The sequence below is a fragment of the Gouania willdenowi genome, chromosome 16 (genome assembly GCF_900634775.1).
Source record: "Gouania willdenowi chromosome 16, fGouWil2.1, whole genome shotgun sequence".
Lineage (NCBI taxonomy): Eukaryota > Metazoa > Chordata > Actinopteri > Blenniiformes > Gobiesocidae > Gouania > Gouania willdenowi.
Window position 1 is genome coordinate 5460352 of NC_041059.1, and position 19116 is coordinate 5479467.

Here is a 19116-nt window from a genome sequence, read left to right on the forward strand (position 1 = left end):
AAGAAGAGCGACAATTTTAGCTAGAACAGCAATAATATATACTATGTAGGGCTGCCAACTTAGGTCGTTTAGTCGACTAATTGGTCGATGCCGTCGTGGTCGACCAAGATTTTCATTGGTCGACCAGCAATGGTATCAGTTTCAATATCATTTAAAAAAAAATAAAAATGCAATGCACTTGTATAGGTGATAATGATTAAATATCAAATGTAATTTATTTAATGTTTAAACATGAGACAGCTGTGTGAGTGAGTGCAGGCTGTGCTGCTCTGTCAGAGACTGCTCTGATCAGAGCAGAGAGGAAACAAATTAAGTACGCTGATCTGATGTTGACATTAACAGATGTTTATTAATAAAAGTAGGCTTACCACTAAAACAAACATCTGTCATTTGTATGAGGAAAAAATAGGTTTTAATTGTCGGTTTCAGGTTGGGCTCTGATATAAATACTTTATGTCTGTCGGACCTGTAGGTTTCACTTTTGCTTTGTCGGGTTCTGGTCAAAGCTTGAATAAGTTTTATATCATAAATGGTCTGTGTTTAAAAACAAATCAGCACCACAAAATGCCAAAACAAAATATTTGTCTTTCTTTTTCTTTCTCCTCGTCCTCCTATGCACCAGCTTATACATTCCTCGTTTTTTTTTCTTTTGGTCGACTAATTGCTACGTGTACCATAGTCTTGATCGACCAACCATTCCCTTGGTTGACTACAGCCCTAATACAATGTATATAATGTTGGTATAAAATATATTTAAGCTGCAGTATGTAGAATCATGAGACATGTATAGAAACAACCACACTCCCCCCTCCCCTGCCAGATCATTCCTTACCGGTATCCTCGTGAACGCGCACAACTGTGGCGCTCTTAGCGACTTTGTACCAAAAACAAATTCCACCAACTCTGTTGTGTGGCCATTAATAAATTATTCTGATTCTGTTATTTTCTCAATAGAGACTAGTGACAAATGTAGGGACTTTGTCTTGTGTTATTTGAGAGTTTTTTGATGTTTTAGAGACTCTGATATGAATGAATGTATCATAATAAAAATGATATATTGTGTGAGTATATTGTGAATTGAAATACTGCCACTCAATACGTTATATTATTTAAAATTCAATTGATGACATTTGTGTAGTAGTGTATATTAAATAGTCAAATAATAATATTATGTACATGTCATGTACATACAGATATATACATGTGTGTGTGTGTGTGTGTGTGTTGTCTAATTTTTTGTGATATTATCTAGACCAGGGGTTCTCAGCTGGTCTCACCCTGGGACCCACATTTGGCCACGGACCAACCAACCAAATTTAGTTTTTCAAAAATAGATCCCACAGATCCCACAATGCAATGTGTGAAACTTTTCCAAGAATCTCAATAAAGCGTGTTTACCATGGAGATGAAAACAAACTTTTGAGCGGCAATTCCAGCTTTTAAAAAGAAAAAAACTGTAGCAAAAGACGCGTCACCTTTTCCTCTCAGTGCATTGATCTGCTCCTGTTTGCTCTGCACGGAGCTCCTCAGCAGTTCCTGGTACTCCCTCTCCTTCTCACTAAGCTGACTCAGCAGTCTGAAACAAACAGGCAAACACACTCAGGGGAGAAAAGGAAGGCCTGCCTACTGTACGTGTGTTTTAAACATCAATCTGAAGCTAAAATCTATCAATAAAAAAATCAAAGGTGTGTACCTTGTTGTCTCTATTCTCATGTCTCTCAGTTTTTCACTGAGGGGACAGTTTGTCAAATCAAAGACTTTCTCTGTTTGGTAGTTGATGCCGTTTACTGGCTGGGTGTGGTTTCCAAATGCTGGTGGCTGATTGTTTGTGGGCGTCACCATCAGCTGGTCTGGGTCTGGGGCTACAGGGGTCTCTGGGTCATCAGGCTGTTCCTTGTTGGTGATGTCCTCCCCCTCAAAAGACGACTGCAGCTGAATTTTCAGTTCTGGAAGAAAGATGTTTACAAAGATCCAAAGTGTGAGGTCAGAGAAGTAAAGAACTTAAGATCAGGGTTGGGGTCAATTATATAATTGTAATTTTTAAAGCCTGTTGCTGTCGTAATCGTAATTAAATTGCAAATGAGTTTAGATAATTGACTTTGTAATTGTAATTGCCCTGAAAATTCTATAAAAATTGTCAATTATAATTTAATGCAAAACTGGGGGATCATGTTACAGTTGTACACATATGTAGTTAACAATTATTAAAATATGTTTCATATCAAGCTTTTCCACATTTTACCATTTAGAAAATTTTAAATCGAAGGCTATACTGACACAAAAAAGGCTCAAATCTCCACACCAAAAATATTAAAACCTATATTTCCATTGATTAGGAAGCCTAATAAGGAAACCAATAAATAGGAAAGATATTAAATGATAGATAATTGTTTTTAGCGTATTTTACAGCTGATATAGGACCCGTTATCATAAGAGATGCTAACAAACAACTAACACAAGAGAGGTTAACTTTTATTAGGTTATTTATTTCAGGCTCAGTAATTATGATTGTTATTGAACTTCAGTAATTGAGAACGTAATTAGTGAGGATGCAGGAGGCGTCCTCAGCCATTCAGCTGTCTAATGATAGGGCAATGCTAATGCTAGGCTAATGCTAGTGTGAGTTTAATATTAGGTTAATGCTAATATTAGCAAATGCCAGGCAAATACTGGCTAATGTTAGGTTAATGCTAATGCTAGGTTAATGCTAGGCAAATGTTAATGCTAAGCTAATGCTAATTTAATGCTAGGCTGATGTTAGTTTAATGCTAGTCTAATGCTATTGCCAGTTTAATGTTAGGCAAATGCTAATATTAGCTAATGTTCGGTTAATGCTAATACTAGCTAATGCTAGGTTGATGCTAATGCTAATACAGTGTTCAATGACGCAGGCCAGCACCTGCATCATCACTTGCATTTTCTTCAGGAAACGCAAATATTCTAGTTGTAATTGATTTTCTGAGGATAAAAAATAATTGTAATTTAATTGTAATTGGAAAAAATGCTGGTCACTGTAATCGTAGTTGAATTATAATCCAACATGGGTCATTGGAAATGTAATTGTAATTGTGGTTAAGATTGAACTTGTAATATGTATATATAGTGTGAGCTGGACCTGGGAGGAGGACAGTGATGGCCTCTTGTACTGCTTGTCTCAGCAGATTATCCAGTGCAAACATCCAATGAGGTTTCACCTGTTGTTGCCTCAACACCTTCTTTACCTGAAAACATTAGACCTTTGTAATGTAATGTCTCTTTATACTTCACTGCAGTGTGAACAGAACTGTGACTTACTGCATCCTGGAAGCTGAACAGCACCGACTGCAGGTTGCTCAGAGGCACGCAGGCAGAAACCAGCGCCGCCCGTAGCTCCAGCAAACCACTGGTCAGTTGTTTCCTGTCTGGAGAGTGGATGTTGTCACCCAAGCAGGTCACAAGTTTGGTGATGTGATCAACAGAGAGAGACGATCCCTCATCATTCTGTACAAGGAAAAATACTACATTATTTCAACACAGTACAATATTTTAAAACAAATTATTACAAGAATAAATCCTAACTGGGCGATATGGACCAACATTCTAGATATTTTTCCTCAAAATGGCAATTTACGATTTCAATCTTGATAACTTTAATTCAAATAAAGTCTTATTGCTGATGCAAAATACCACACAGGATAAAACAACAGCACAGTGCTTTAATACATTTACTTTTTCGGACTAACTTTGCACACTTATGCTATGACACTGCGAAAACTGAAACATTTCAAATAAACTTCCGTAAGAAGTTGAGCATGGGAATATTCAAAAATAAAAACTGTCAGGAAATTGTTTTGTGGAATTAACCGGAAATTAGGAGTCATTTTTAAATAACTATCACACAGTATATTAGCATCCAGGGAAAACATAAATAAAAATAACATTTCAACAATTTATTTGTGAGTGGAACTATATATATTATTCAAGTTTTGTAAGAATATTGTTTTTTCAGGACTTTTAGAAATGAAAAACAATCTTAAACATAAATGTGATTTCAATGTCAGTGTCAAAAACAGTGGCACTGTTCAATGTGCAGATTTTTTTAGAGTATACTTGCATAAAATCTGGTTGTTTAAGTTAAGATAATGCGAAAATATATTTTCAAACTACATTTAAATTTAAATTTATCGTTTTTAGTTGTAAAATATCAGAGTGACTGCCCTGCTGTGACTGGTTAAGTCATTTTTTTCCCACTAGTGGCAGCTCAGCAAAAATCTGAGGGTGCACTTACACTTTCAATTTTGTAAATTCCCCATTTATTCCTAGAATTTTGCGACCCCACACACACTAGTCTTTGTCATTAGTTCCCAAAGATGAACCAATGTTGACTAGTACTTGATGCTCCTTCACCCACCTGAGGCACCGACTCCTGTATGTTGGAGACCACGTTACTGATGTAGTCGGCGAGCACACGGTGCAGAGTGGCTCTCCTCTCACTGTCCTTCCTCAGCATGAAAAGACCAATGTTCTCCCCTGTTCCAGCAGGACTGCTCAGATCACACACACTGTCCTCTGGTGTTCTGTGCAGAACAAATCAAATACTGTAGATAAACTAAACAACCACAATAAAATCATGGTACATTGGCAAAATGATTTTGTTCAGCCCTCGGTCTAATTTTATGCGGCCCCCAACAAGAATACATGAAAAAAGATACAAAGAATTACAATATTGCAGGAAAATACAGTAAAACACAAGAAAAACAGAAAATACTCTAAAAAACACACAAAACTACTACAAAAATGAACAATATGACAACATAAGTACACAAAAACACAAGAAATTACTCAAAGTACTAACAAACAAGCAAAATGACAACACAAATACCGGTACACAATATAACAAAAAAAAAAAAAAAAAAAAACTTACATTTTAAAGGACATTTACACAAAAGGACAACAGAAATGTACAGATTGCCTCATAACGAGCAAGACAACAACATACACAGATTGACAGAAAAATACAAAAAACAAAAGCAAGAATACATAAAAAAATACAAAGAATTACAACATTGCAGGAAAATACAGTAAAAGACAAGAAAAACACAGAAAATACTCCAAAAACACAAAAAAACTACTACAAAAATGAACAAAATGACAACAGTAATACACAAAATGACACCAAATAACACAAAATGACAATAAATACACAAAATAAAACAGAAAAGAATTACTCACAGTACTTGCAAGCAAGCAAAAAGACAACAGAAATTGACAAAACGCCTAGTAACGAGCAAGACAACAACAAACACACACAGAATGACAGAAAAACACAAAGTTACTATAAAAACCTTTTGGTCTTTCCTGTGTTAATGCTCAGATCGCTCATTATTCTAAATGCTGACCAGAATGTTGATAAAAACAGGATGTACCTTTACCAGTCTGTTAAACCGAAACCTTTGTGTGGTTTGCTCCGATTTAAAATGGTAAAAAGCAAAGGTTAATGCACACAAAAAAACAACTCACGTCAGAAAGCTACCGGTGCTTGGTGGGCTCTTTGATATTTCCTCAGCTACAAAGCCTGAGTGTCGCCTCCTGAGGTCCAGAGAGGAGGACAGGTCCACTGAGCCTGAGTAGGAATCAGTGTCCTCGACAAAGATGGAGATCGGCACCGAGAGGCTTCGTTGGTAATCGGCTGCAAAACCCCAACGAGAGCGGATTCAGCGACATAAATTGATGAAACATCTCTTTATTCATTCACCAGCTTTTATGACACCACTTCCCACCATGTTGGCATAGAAAGGGCCATAAATACCAGCTGGATGAGCTCAGCTGGGAGCAGTAAGTAGGAAAAGCACTTAAGCCTCACCAGTGCTGAAGTAATCTACGACTTCTGGCTCCCGTGAAGCTTTGGTCTTCTTTCTGGAGGACGACCTGAGGAAAGAGTCTTTGAGCAGCTGTGCAGCTGTGGCTCTGTCATCAGGGTTTGGGATGAAACAGTTCATGATGAAGTCCTTCGCCTCATCAGACATGGACTCTGGAACTTTGGGATGGATCTTGAACATACCCACCTGGATGGATTTGTTAAATGGTTAGTTAGCTTCAAGGTCAGGCTTAATCATTTGTCATTTTAATCCCAGATAGCATACGAGTGTGGGCCATGCCTTGCAGTAATCCGGCAATTTTGGCATTCTTCTGGCCCGTACAAAATAGATTAGAACCTGAAGTGGCCCATATATGATGTTGCGAATGTACGCTAGTTATCTTGAAACATATTTGGGCCAGTTTTTGTGGAATTATAGCAAGTTAGCATAGACTGAATGTGAGCCATAAGTGGCCCATATATAAAGGTACCATATCTATATTTGGTCTGTCCTTGGCTGACATCTGGCATTGTGATAACTGGTTGTGGCCAGGTTTTGGCAAACAGGAGTGGAGCACCAAGTGCCATTAGTCCATGCTGTATGTGGGACAGATGAACATGTACAGGTGTGGTCCCACTGGGCCAGATATGGACCAGAAGAATTTTGCTAATTGGGATGTAGTCACTGGAGACAATCATTCTTTTATCAGATAAAGATCAATAAATCAAAGATAACTTTAATTGAAAGTTAGTTGTGATCTCCACTGTAAAAACTCTCTTATTGACATTGTCGGAAAAGTTTCTGGCATTGGCAGATGTGGAGTCCTGTGTCGTCTACCCGTCTGCTAATGTGGATGTTTGTTAGCTAGATAACTTAAAACGTTCTGAATGAATTAAGTCAAATTTTGGTGAGCTGACAGACCATGTCAAAAGGAAGAACGAGTTTCATTTTGGAGATGGCAGGTATTGTGGCTACAATATCCAGAACAGGTTTTGGAGCATAATGTGGATGTTTGGCTGGTTCGACAGCAGTTTGGCTGGTTCCACAGCAGGTGGTGCTGGTTCGACAGCACCACCTGCTGGTGACTTTGCACCTCTAAACTTGGCGGAGGTTTACACGCTCATGGGTTGTGTTGTAAATGTAATACTAATGTACTACTCATAATAAATTTGACATCAAAATTAGTATGTAGTGCGTTCACATTACATAGTATGAACAGATTGAGTACATGAGAAATACCTGGATGTCTAATATATCTGGACATTTTTTTAAGTATGCACGGAAGGCATCTCTTCTTGTCTTCTATTAGTTTTTTTTAATCATTTCGCAAACAGGGCTCTTATTTTGAAGTTAACCAGAAGTTTTGTCAGTAGCACAATAAAAGGTCTCCGAAAAGTCAGAATGAAATGTGTTTAGATGAGTTTTATGGATGAAATGAGCACATGTTGATACTGTATTTGACTTGGTCACTTTCTCACTTAAAATGTTTTCAGAACTTCAAAGGTGGAGAATCAGAGATATTTAGCCTCAGTGTGAACAAGGTTTTTGTCCTTGTAGGTTCCAAATGCATCTTGGGAAACTTGGATGTATACTTCAGTGGGAACGCCCATCATCCCAATCATACGGTACTTATAGTATATTGAGTTTTTAGTGTATAGAATGCAGAGTGCCATTTCAAACACAGCCTTATTCTTACTGTGATTTATTTTGTTGGGCCCCAAAAGCCAAAGTGACTTCCCAACACAATGTTGGCAAAACAGTGGCAGATACAGTAAAGGCTCAAGAAAATAGCAAGCCCTTGTAAATATTGTCGAGATTCAATACATTTAAGAATCTGAAAAGACATATCTACAACTGAATGATTTGGTAATTTATACATTAATAAATGCTTTCTGTGTCAGTTTTACTTTCTCCTGTGGGGCCGATTTGGATGCTCTAAAGTGTTGGATTGGCCCCTGGGCCTTAAGTTTGACACTTGTGCCCAATGGCAAAAGTTTGTGTGTGTACACATTACCCTAAAGCGTTTTTGCAATATTCCGACTGTCGAGCACCACACAAATAATTTCTCCAAACCAAATTTAAAGTTTATTAATATTTAAGCATCTGCATTTTATTTGCTCTACATTTGAAAAAAAGAAAAGAAAACCAAATCACACTCACCTTGAACATGGCAGCTTGTGGACTTCCCAGCTCATGAAAGGGTGTTTTTCCTGTTGCCATTTCTATGATGGTGCACCCAAGGGACCAGATATCTGCTGGCTTCCCATAACCTCGAGGCCCTTGGTCAATGATTTCCGGGGCCATGTACTGAAGTGTTCCTGTCAAAAGCTTTTTTTTAATTTCTGTAATTCATCACCGTCCAAACTTTTATTTTTTTTTAAATAGCATGCAATTGCCTTCATACCAGCAAACGTCTCGGTACAAGGGTTGATCCCAGCTAATCGTTTGGACGTTCCAAAGTCAGAGATTTTTAAGACGCCGCTGTAAGTGTTGATTAGAACATTGTCACCCTGCAGCATCACAAAAACAAAGGCTTTAAAAAAAAAATATTTAAAAAAAAAACATTGATAGTGTGCTTGTTTGAATAACGTATGAATAAGGGTAACCTTAATGTCTCTGTGGACTATCAGATTATCATGAAGGTATTTGAGTCCCTCCAGGATCTGTTTGGTGTAGAAGATAATAGTGGCTTCGTTGTCTTTTAAAGGACCCCATTTAGATCGTAGAAGAGACGACAGACTTCCTACAAGAAAAACCACAGGAACAAGTGGTCATCCATCAGACTTTACACAAAAAGAAGAACTACTTTCTCTTGTGATTTCTCAATCATTTTGCAACATCTATTTTGGAGTTCTTCCTGTCTAGCAAACCAACTGTTTGTAAAACAAGTTTTCACTAGATGTTACACAATCATACACATCCTTAAACAACTTCCTGAATGCATCATCGTGTCAAAATAAACGTGGTTATGCAACTTGGCAATTTCCAATAATGGGAAAAAATATAATCTTCACTGGTCCAGGTCCAGAAAGTAGATCCACATATAAGTCACTTCACATAGATGTGGGGTAAAAAAAGTGCTTGTAATTTACTTTAATCCTGATTAGATCTAGATTATCTTGCAGCAAATAACTCATTTTGTAATGAGGAAGGTAAACATTGTTGTGGGGACCTCCAGGTACTTCTTCCATGAAGATCTTGATGAAGCCGTCCTGGCTGACAGAACCCAGGTACTGGACAATGTTGCGGTGTTTGAGTCTCTTGTGCAGAGCGATCTCCTCATGGAGGGGCTGGGAATATCTGAGTGTCAAAAAAATACAAAACAGTGTGACTCACATATTCTCCTCAAATCATATATAAATATTTTAAGGTTGAAATTGCAGCTCGAAAGTTTGTTTAAATCTCCACTGTAAACACTTGGTTTGTTAACAATACTGAAACAGTTTTGCACATTGAATTGTGGGATGTGGAGTTCAGTAAATGGATGCAAAGAAGTGATTTCACTTCATTCTTACAGCGATTTCATGCGTTTACCCCCAAAAACTCTGCCAAAGTGACTTCCTAACACAATTCTGGCATCATCAGAAATAAAATGGGTTAAAAGGGAACAAAAATGATGGAAAAGGTGGTCAAATGGGTTTTTAAAAACAACAGAAATTGGTTAAAACTTGCAAATTAGAGTGGCCAAAAATGAACAGAAAAAGTGGTAAAAAGAGTTCAAAGTGTCAATATTGGCAGAAATGAGGGGAGGGGTGGTTGGGGTAATGGAATTTAAAAAGTAGGAAAAATTAGTTTAAACTGGCAAATAATGGGCATGACAAATCACGAATGTGACAAACCCTAAATTAGCAAAAATAAGCATGAAATATGGTGAAAAGTGGTTAAAAGTGACAATAATTGGTCAACATGTGTGACAATGGATGGAAAAGTGATGGAGAGGGTTTATAAGTGGCAACAAAAATTGCAGAAAATACATTGAAATTTGATAGAGAAGTGGAGAAAATGGGAGTAAGGTAGCAAAAATGCATTAAAAGGAGCAAAAATATGGCAAGAAAAAGTGATGAAAATAGGTTAAAATATGGCAAGTTTGGTGTAGTAGCAAAAAAAAGGGTAAAAATAAGCAAAAATGGGCTTCATTTGTTCAAAAAATATTCTTAGTTTCATGAAAGCATCTGGCGACTCCCTTAAAGGGGATCCAACCCTCAAGGTTGAAAACCCCTGCTCTAGAGAACAATGACAAGCAGCAATGCAGCTCAGCATTTCTTTGGAACGAAGAAAATGATCAAAAGACTTACGTGCTGTCCTTTTCCGGAATTTCTTTGATGGCGATGCGTACTTGGTTGCTCAAGTCCCGTCCAGCGTACACCACGCCGTAGGTTCCCTTACCGAGAACCACCTTATCACCGCTCTCATTGGTCTCATAAACATACTGCAACATAAGTAATAGAGGTGAGGGACTTTTATAAATATATTTAAAACACAGAAAACTTGACTTGTAACAATCTGCTGAAATTGCATCCACACAGTGTCTATAGACTGACCTCTAATACTCCCTCTGTCAGATGTTGCATGTCCAGTGCAGGGTTTACCGCTTGCTGAAGCAGGGAGTTCACCAGTTCACAGAAACTGTAATATGAGGGGAAATATTAACGGGGAAGGACATCATTAAGAAGCAATAAGACAATTAAAGCTTCAGTTTTAGAATCAATTTCAGTTTGTTTTTATCTCCTCGACTGTAAACACTCTGTTTTCATTTCATTCTTATTGAGATTTTTTGTGTTTGCCACTAAAAACTCTGCCAAAGTGACTTCAACACAATGGCAAATGTTTAATTTGGAGTTTAAACAAAAAGATCTAGAACAAAACTGGTGTCAAAAGAATAACTGTACTCCTCGTCTGATAAAGAAACACAAGAAATCAGAGTAAGAATGATGTATAAAACACTCCTCGGCATCCATCTACAGGACTCCACATCCCACAATGCAATGCACATAACTTTTCCAAGAATGCCAATAAGAGAGTGTTTAAGACGTGTTTTACTTGCTCCGACGACACGACCTTGGGAGATTAACAGCCGGAGAAAAGCCCAAGACGAAAAGAAAAATGGTTAAAAAAGGCACTACAGAACCTACTCCGGGTTTGGAAGAGGTCAAGGAGATGATACAAAATCTCAAAGACGATCTATCTCTGAAGTTCACTACCGAGATAAAGTCGTTGGAAAAGACGCTGGAAAAAGCACTGGAAGGCCTTCAAAGTGAAGTAAAGGTACTGGAACAAAAGAATGTAGTGAATGCTGAAGAGATAAAACTGCTGAACGCGAGAGTTGAAGACCTGGAACAAAAGGAAAGAGAGAAAGATGTCATCATTACAGGCTTAAAGATAAAACCCAGGAGTTACGCGAGTGCGTTGAGACGGACAACGGAACAAAGTGACGAAGACACAAAATCGATTGAACAACAGGTCATTGATTACTTGGAAACAAAGGACATCGTCTTGAACCCTAACATCAACTCCTGCCGAAGCGTAATGATACCAGAGCTGTAAAAATCACCTCCACGAATATGAAATTTAAAGGAGAACTAATGAAGCAAGGCAAGAAACTGAAGGAAACAGCAGGATTTATATCACACCACTGGGAGAAGAGAACGGAAAACCAATCTTCATCAAAACGATGGAAGACTTGGGAAAATACGAAGGATCCATCTAAACAACATTACAGATGGTAATCATGGATATGGAACCAGATCAATACACACACTGGAAACCAGACTCAGACTGTGTTTATTTCACAGACACTGAATTCAATGTGGAAACCAAGAGTAAAAAAGGTCTGTCACCTATTCATTTCAATTGTCGTAGAACACATTAAGGATTACATTACTACCTTGCTTATTAACTAAGACATAGTAATGTGTTTATACAAGAAAGGGTTAAATCTAACAGTGGAAAATACAACACTGCCAATAGAACTAACAACAGCTGGAATAACCTTGATGTAGAGACAAAACAAGCTGCAAACTTGTGTGTCCAAAAGAGACATTCCCGAGTGGTGACGTCATTGATGGAAAGGGAAAAACCTTTCGAACAACTTCGAAAGAAGATGAACTTTTCTTGAACTGGAGGAACGCAAACAACGTACGGCAGGGAACAAGCCCGACACGAACAATGATAGAGAGGAGGAGGAATAAAAAAAAAAAAAGACAACACTGACTACAGATGAGAATAAATCCTACACAAAAAAGGACTGTTCAGAACAACCTAAGAATGTTTGACCAGAGAGACAAGCTTTGATGTAAATTTTCAGTGTACAAAACAGAGGACGGGACCTAGATAAGCAAACTGCTTCTCTCGTCTCCTTTTTCGGCATGTACAAAAAAAAAAAAAAAAATGCAAAAAAAAAAAAGGTGTATGTAACCATGTCACTGAATAAATAAAAAATAAAAAGACGGACATGAAACAAACCTTTTTTTTTCAAGCAAATAATCTTGAATTTTTTTGATCTACGAGGCCTACACTATAGATTTATCTGGTTAAAAATTATAATTTCCAGGGCCTGGTTTTTCAAAAGGTTTAATCCAGATTTGGTAATCCTTTTTTACTATTATTCATGAATAAGTAATCTATTTTACTTTTGAGGCAATTTTTCAAAGCAACATTTGATTGGATCAATAGAAACTTTTCAGGATCACCAAATCTGGATAACCAGTGCTCATCTTAGTTTAATGAAGGCACTTCACGCATTTGGAGACCCTGACCCAATCCCCTGTATTCTACCAGAACCAGAAACATCTAACAGAACAAGCAACAAGGCACAAAATAGTTAGACAATGTTTCTGATTTGCATTTGTTTTAGATAAAAAAAAAAAAAAAAAAAAAAACATTGATGCCATTGCTTTATTATTCTGTTTTATCATTGCATGCATCACTAAAAAATCTAAAGACAAAACAATACTTTTGATTGTGATGAATATACATCAATTAGTGACAAAATAAAATATGTTTGAGGGCAAACTCTTTCTATTTTACTGTAGGTCTATATTGCATGATCCAAATATACTGCTATATTGCATGATCCAAATATAGTATTATTTGATACACTTTTAAAGTTTCATTACATTTTGGACCTGAATCCACCCTTCTGATGGGATCAGTTTAATCCAGATCAAAGTGATCCCAATACTAAAAAGTTCTGAAAAACCAAATCTAAAGGTTTGATCCAGATCAAAACCAAGATTGGATTTTGTGATCTAATCCGATTACGTACTTCGTTTTTTCTTTTGAAAAACCAATTTTCAGGATTTGATCCATTCCGTTATCCAGAATCCATGTTGATTACTTTTAAAAAAACCAGGCCCAGTAAACCACATCATATCCCAATGGCAGATGATTTTCAAGTAGAATTCACAGTTAATGTGCCACTTATATTAGATGGTGCTCGTGGTTCAAAGGTTGTTCTTTGGTGAAAAGGAGAAAACATTAGTCACACTATGAAAACATTTACCACCCACTTCTACACGTCACTAACGACACTAACTGCCTTGTTTGTTTGACGACTGATATCAGATTAATGATCTCTGAGTTTATTTTAGACATTAGGGCGTCAGTCAGTCAGTAGGTCTCACAAACATGCTTATCTGAGCTCACCCTTTACAGTGGATCTCTGAGGGGAAGCAGAGCTGAAAGTCATCAGAGTTGTAGTGAACATACAGGAAACAGCTCCGCTCATCAATCTTGGATGCACTTTGGAAAGAAATTATATTAAAAAAAATACATAGACTTAATTCATCAAACTGTTGTTTGTATTGCAAAGGTGGATTTAAAGCACAGGAAGATATGTTAAGTACAAGCATGAGCAACCACTATTTTTTTAAACTCAGCAGCTACATTTACAGTAGCTTAAAAAGAGATGCTATGATCATATGAACGGTATGGTGTATGCCCCTCATCATCTCCCTGCCATCTTTAGTTTCTACCATCGGGGGTATTTTTGCTGTGTAATTTTGTCAATCTCCAAACAATAGAAAATACAAATGAAATAAAACATCAGGTCCATATGAACTGCTATAAAATAATTACATCATAAACAGTAAGAACACTTATTTGAGCAATACAATTAATGAACACCCAACTTGTTGCTTTTTCTCTCCTTCAGATGATAATGTTTATCCAGTGACTTTGTTTATTTGTCACTCATGGACATTTCATTTTTGGCTCTGAACCCTGTCATCTTGTCCGCTGTGCTCACAGCATGTAGCTGCTAGCTGTCCGTGCTAGCTGCTACATGTTCAGCAATGAGGTGCTAGCTGCTACATGTTTAGCAATGAGGTGCTAGCTGCTACATGTTTAGCAATGAGGTGCTAGCTGCTACATGTTTAGCATTGAGGTGCTAGCTGCTACATGTTTAGCATTGAGGTGCTAGATGCTACACGTTTAGCATTGAGGTGCTAGATGCTACACGTTTAGCACTGAGGTGCTAAATGCTACGTGTTTAACAATGAGGTGCTAGCTGCTACGTGTTTAGCAATGAGGTGCTAGCTGCTACATGTTTAGCATTGAGGTGCTAACTGCTACATGTTTAGCATTGAGGTGCTAGCTCCTACACGTTTAGCATTGAGGTACTAAATGCTACGTGTTTAGCACTGAGGTGCTAGCTGCTACATGTTTAGCAATGAGGTGCTAGCTGCTACATGTTTAGCATTTCGGTATATATATATATATCAATATTTACCTACAATCATTTAAGACTATAAGGGGGAACTACAACTTTAAATGTTTCCAAATTTGCTTCATGATTCAACGATCTTTCAGCCGTTTCTATTTTTTATTTATTTTGTAAAACACTGGTGATTCAGAAACTCAGAGAAAAACAAAGCATATGTCACACTGTTAATTAGAATGAAAAGCCTGTAACTGTTCAGACAGAACTGAAATCTGACAGCCTGCCAAGACTGGAACACACCCAGAAGTGAGAGGTGTTTTTACACACCGTGATCCACGTTTACCTCACTCCTCGAATTGAAGACGCTGGGAAAGTCCACTGATGCAATCCTTTCTGTGGATTTACAGTAAAGGAATTAGTCCAAAACGTCATTACTTGGAAAAACAGCACATTGTCAACATCATAAAAGTTTTTGTTTGATATTTAAATATTTCTCCATTTTAAAAAACCCCAACATTTCAAGGTTGAAAAGGATTACACTCTTTATTTATGATCTACCACAGAAAACTGAAGGGTGTGTTGAAGCTTGGAGAGTGAAACTAGAAAGACACGTGGTCTACATACCTTGAAGGGTGTGACATGTTTCAACTGGACAGTACGACTTTCATCCTCCTCACTCACACACACCACAGCAGGCTGGAAGACTTTACTGGGCTCCAGAATGAGAACCTGAGTCAAAAACACAAGAAAAGAATGTAGATATAGCTGCTATGATCCAAAACTAAATGAACTAAATTGTTGAAATTTGGGCCGCACGATTAATTGATATGAAATTTAAGTTGGATTATTTATTGGTTGAGCAATACGGACCAAAACTCATATCTCAATATTTTTTCTCAAATTGTCGATATACGATATTAATCTTGATATTTTGAACTAGAAAGACAATTCTGGGTTATTTTTGCTGATGAAAAATGTCACACAGTCACATTTATTAACAAACAAATGCACAGTATGTGCCACTTTTGGGTTTTTCTCCTCTACGGGGCAGCACGTGTGAGTGAGTCCTGTAGTTTGGCTTGTTTAAAGAAAGGTCTGGTTTAGGACGCACTCAGAATTCCATCAAGCAGAGCTTTTTATGCTATTCTGAGAAGTAGTGAAAGCAGTGACTCCTAAAACAAGTATTTTAATACAAATCTAAGAAATATTTATCTCGAAAAATATTCGAAAAAATTGTAAAAATACAAACACTGTTTGACTGTGCTCTATAAATAATATTAAATAATTGCATGATGTGATTTGTACTGTGTGATTGTATACATCAAAACAAGTAAAAAAGAATAAAAAAATAGATTTATCTCGATATTGTAATTTTCCATATTGCCAAAATAAAACACTCAATATATCTTGTATCACGATATATTGCCCAGCCCTAGTGGCATTCCACGTTGCTAAGGACATGATCCCTTTGAAACTTGTTTTTTTCAATACTTTGTAAACACCCGCTACAACCTCTTCTTTTTTTTTTTTAAATGTTTTTTGTGTAAAGTAATATCAGGTTTTTTCTAATGCAAGTTTCTCTTTTTAAAAATCCCAAGCGATTCATTTTTGATTGGGCAGGTTGTTATTTTATCAAAAATCCCCACAGGAATTTGACATTCTTTGTTAAAGATTTGCAGTTGCACTTTATTCCTTATATGGAAATGTGTTTTGAATTTTTAAATTAAAAGGAAATACTTGAAATAATTTAATCCATTGGTTTTTTTTCTAAATTTTTAAAGTAAAAAATCTGGATTTATTTTTTTTTTAGCTAATTGTGCAGCCTTAGTTAAAAGTTTGGTCTCATCTTACGGGGCATCGGTCTGTAGAGACAGTAGGTTTACAGGTCTGCAGAAGCAGCTCCATCCAGAAGTCAACAGTGTCTTGTTTTGGAGATCTGACCTCAGGCAGTTTAGCAAACTGTCTGTACAGGATGTACGTCTCCATGATAGACGCCACATACCTTAATGAAAAAGCCTTTTAATTCAACAGTTTAAAGAGTTGAGTATATATTTGTGTAGCTTGTTCTCACCATATAGGAGCTCTGAGTCTGTAGAGCTTCTCAGATGCCTCCATGACCTTCTTGTGCTCTTTAGAGAGGATATTTGCTCCGAGGTAGAACCCCACGTCCCAATAGTCCTTCATCTTCTCCAAACTACCTTTTCTTCCAAGCAGAGTGCTAATAGTCACGCCTAGAAATCAACATGAGAAATAAATGAGTAAACAACTTTAATGAAAAATGCCGAATTGTGCGAGGCATAATCGTAATCTACGTTGAATAACCTTTGAAACGATATATCACTCGACTATGTTCCCATAAATTTGGAAATTACCAAAAATGGGGGGTATGCCCCCAGGCCCCATTTTTAAAAAATGAGCTCCGAACATCTCATTATATTCATTCATGGATATTCATACCAAACTGCATTCCGATCTAACAAGAACTAATGAGGGAGTAGTCATTTCAAATATGGGGCCCCCTGGCGCCCCCTTGTAATAGCCTCATCGCAAATATTCAACTTTGCACCTTATTTTTGTAAATATAGCATAATAAATGTTTTTCTCATGTTTGTCTCAAAATAAATAGGGTTTTTGTGACAAAAAGGTCATAAAACATAAAAGAATAAAGGAATATGATGAAAACCTAATATCTATGGTTAGGTCTGAAGTTGTTGAAAAGATCTGATGTGAAAAAGGGGCTTTTTTTTAAAAATATAAAACATTTTTAATGACAGTTTTACGAAGGATACTGGTTGCACTTTTTCGGAAGATAAATCTATCTTTTTCAGAAATTACTGTAGTTTTATTATTATTATTCAGGAGTGTGCCTCAAAAACATGATGTCAAATAGTCCAAATTTGGCATAAATGAGTAAAAAGTATGAATGCATATTAAAGCTCATATCCGGAGTTTCTGAGAAATCTATGTTTATGTATAGTTCTTTTGAAATGCAGTTTCGGAGAAAAGCTGTCCCCTTTAACTCGGATGGATGCACGGACGAACGGAGCTCAATCCTTTATCCCCCTTCACACTTTTTGGCGGGGGATAATAACCTTAAAATGGGTTTCCAAGACTAAATGCAACTTGTCGAACTGGTGAAAAGCAATAAAACTGAACAAAGTAAACAAAATACCCCCACAAAAGATAAAATAGGTCAGTAAAGAAGCATTTCTATAAGTCAGCACCACACAGGTTTTATATACAGTAGCTTTGTGTGAGTTGCATGTGTACGAGTGGGATATTATACATTTAATCATGGTCATTTCTCTATAACTGTCTGATGGAATCAGATGCTCCTTCAATCACCTATTTTTCGCAGCTCAAAAGAAGTTTCAAACTGGTGTCCAGCAGCCATCAAGAGCACGATGTTGTTGATGCCGGAGTGAAGAGTGGGCTCGGTCTCAAAGGCTTTTCCATACCTGAAAAATAAATGTAAACAGAAACAACATTAAAAATGTAAAAATAACTGAAAAAAATAACAGATGTGAGACAACAAATAATTTAGCATTTTTTTGTCTTAAGATTTAGGACCTATTTTCTTGACGGATGGTGCAAATGTCAGTGGTGTCACTGCTTTCAGAAATGCATTTTAAACATATTGCACAGTTCTTCATTTAGGAACTTTTGTAGCCTAATATTTACTTTGCAAAAATTAAAGGTTTTGCGTGCAGAGAAGCTTTTTTTTTTAATAATTGCCTAATTTTGTGCCTTCATTCTATTACAAAACCATTCTTACTTTTATTTAGCATTTTAATTAGATTTTCTTTTTTTTTTATTGCACACTGATGGAGACTTTTGCACTGTTTCTGGCCATAATGCACATTCTGTGTCATGAAGTTTGAATGGAATGTGTTGTGGGATTTAAAGGCTTTGACAAAACGTTTAAAACCTTCGCAACAGAAAAGGGTTTGAAATCAGTAGCGGTCATTATGCTGATTGGCTGGGGTCGTGTGTATTTTGGTAGATGGGTTAATGACGTGAAATCTAAATACAGTATTTTGTCCAACTGCATTTCTTCTAGTTAAAAAAAAGGTTTAAATGCATAAAAAGATACCAATAATGTAGTAACTTAGTAGATATGCACTCGCTTTGAATAGTTTAAAAAAAAAAAAAATGTTACTTATTAAATAATTTCTGGAATTTATTCTGTGATTCAAAGTGTCAAAATATCATGTGGTGTGACTTTCTGGCCATGACTGTTGTTTTGAAAACAAATCTTAAAAATTACTCTGAGATTATTCTAATTTATTTTCTGCCCTATTTTGATTATTTCATTGTCTGGTATGAGATTTTAAAGTATTTCTATTTTTATTTCCATCATAATATTCATGCAAACCTTAACTGAACAGTAGGATTGGTGATGGAACCTGGTCTGAACTCTGCTCTGTTGTTCCAAAGATCTTTAAAGGTTGTCGACCCCAAGTCTAAATTAATCACAAATTCTATTTTCAAATGTAAAAAATTAAAAAATGCCAAATATAAAGAGAAAATACCTATACTGACCAAATATAACAGCTAATGAGCTGTTACCTGAACTCTTTTACAGTAGGTAAATGTACTTTATCTACTTGGTGTATTTGT

General features: G+C 36.6%; 1 protein-coding gene across 1 annotated transcript in view; it reads right to left on the reverse strand.

Moving 5' to 3' along the window:
* Positions 1-19116, reverse strand: part of LOC114477798 (mitogen-activated protein kinase kinase kinase 5) — a 31097-nt gene that overhangs the window by 2585 nt on the left and 9396 nt on the right. The window contains exons 7-25 of the mRNA XM_028470412.1: positions 17842-17954; positions 16568-16727; positions 16348-16498; positions 15121-15225; positions 14840-14889; positions 13482-13577; positions 10379-10463; positions 10133-10266; positions 9010-9137; positions 8444-8580; positions 8242-8347; positions 7998-8155; positions 5843-6044; positions 5500-5668; positions 4391-4556; positions 3295-3480; positions 3116-3221; positions 1694-1946; positions 1476-1576 (exon numbers count right to left, since the gene is read on the reverse strand). Of these exons, the coding sequence (XP_028326213.1) occupies positions 1476-1576; positions 1694-1946; positions 3116-3221; positions 3295-3480; positions 4391-4556; positions 5500-5668; positions 5843-6044; positions 7998-8155; positions 8242-8347; positions 8444-8580; positions 9010-9137; positions 10133-10266; positions 10379-10463; positions 13482-13577; positions 14840-14889; positions 15121-15225; positions 16348-16498; positions 16568-16727; positions 17842-17954 (2606 nt within the window). The remainder of the gene's footprint in view (positions 1-1475; positions 1577-1693; positions 1947-3115; positions 3222-3294; positions 3481-4390; positions 4557-5499; positions 5669-5842; positions 6045-7997; positions 8156-8241; positions 8348-8443; positions 8581-9009; positions 9138-10132; positions 10267-10378; positions 10464-13481; positions 13578-14839; positions 14890-15120; positions 15226-16347; positions 16499-16567; positions 16728-17841; positions 17955-19116) is intronic.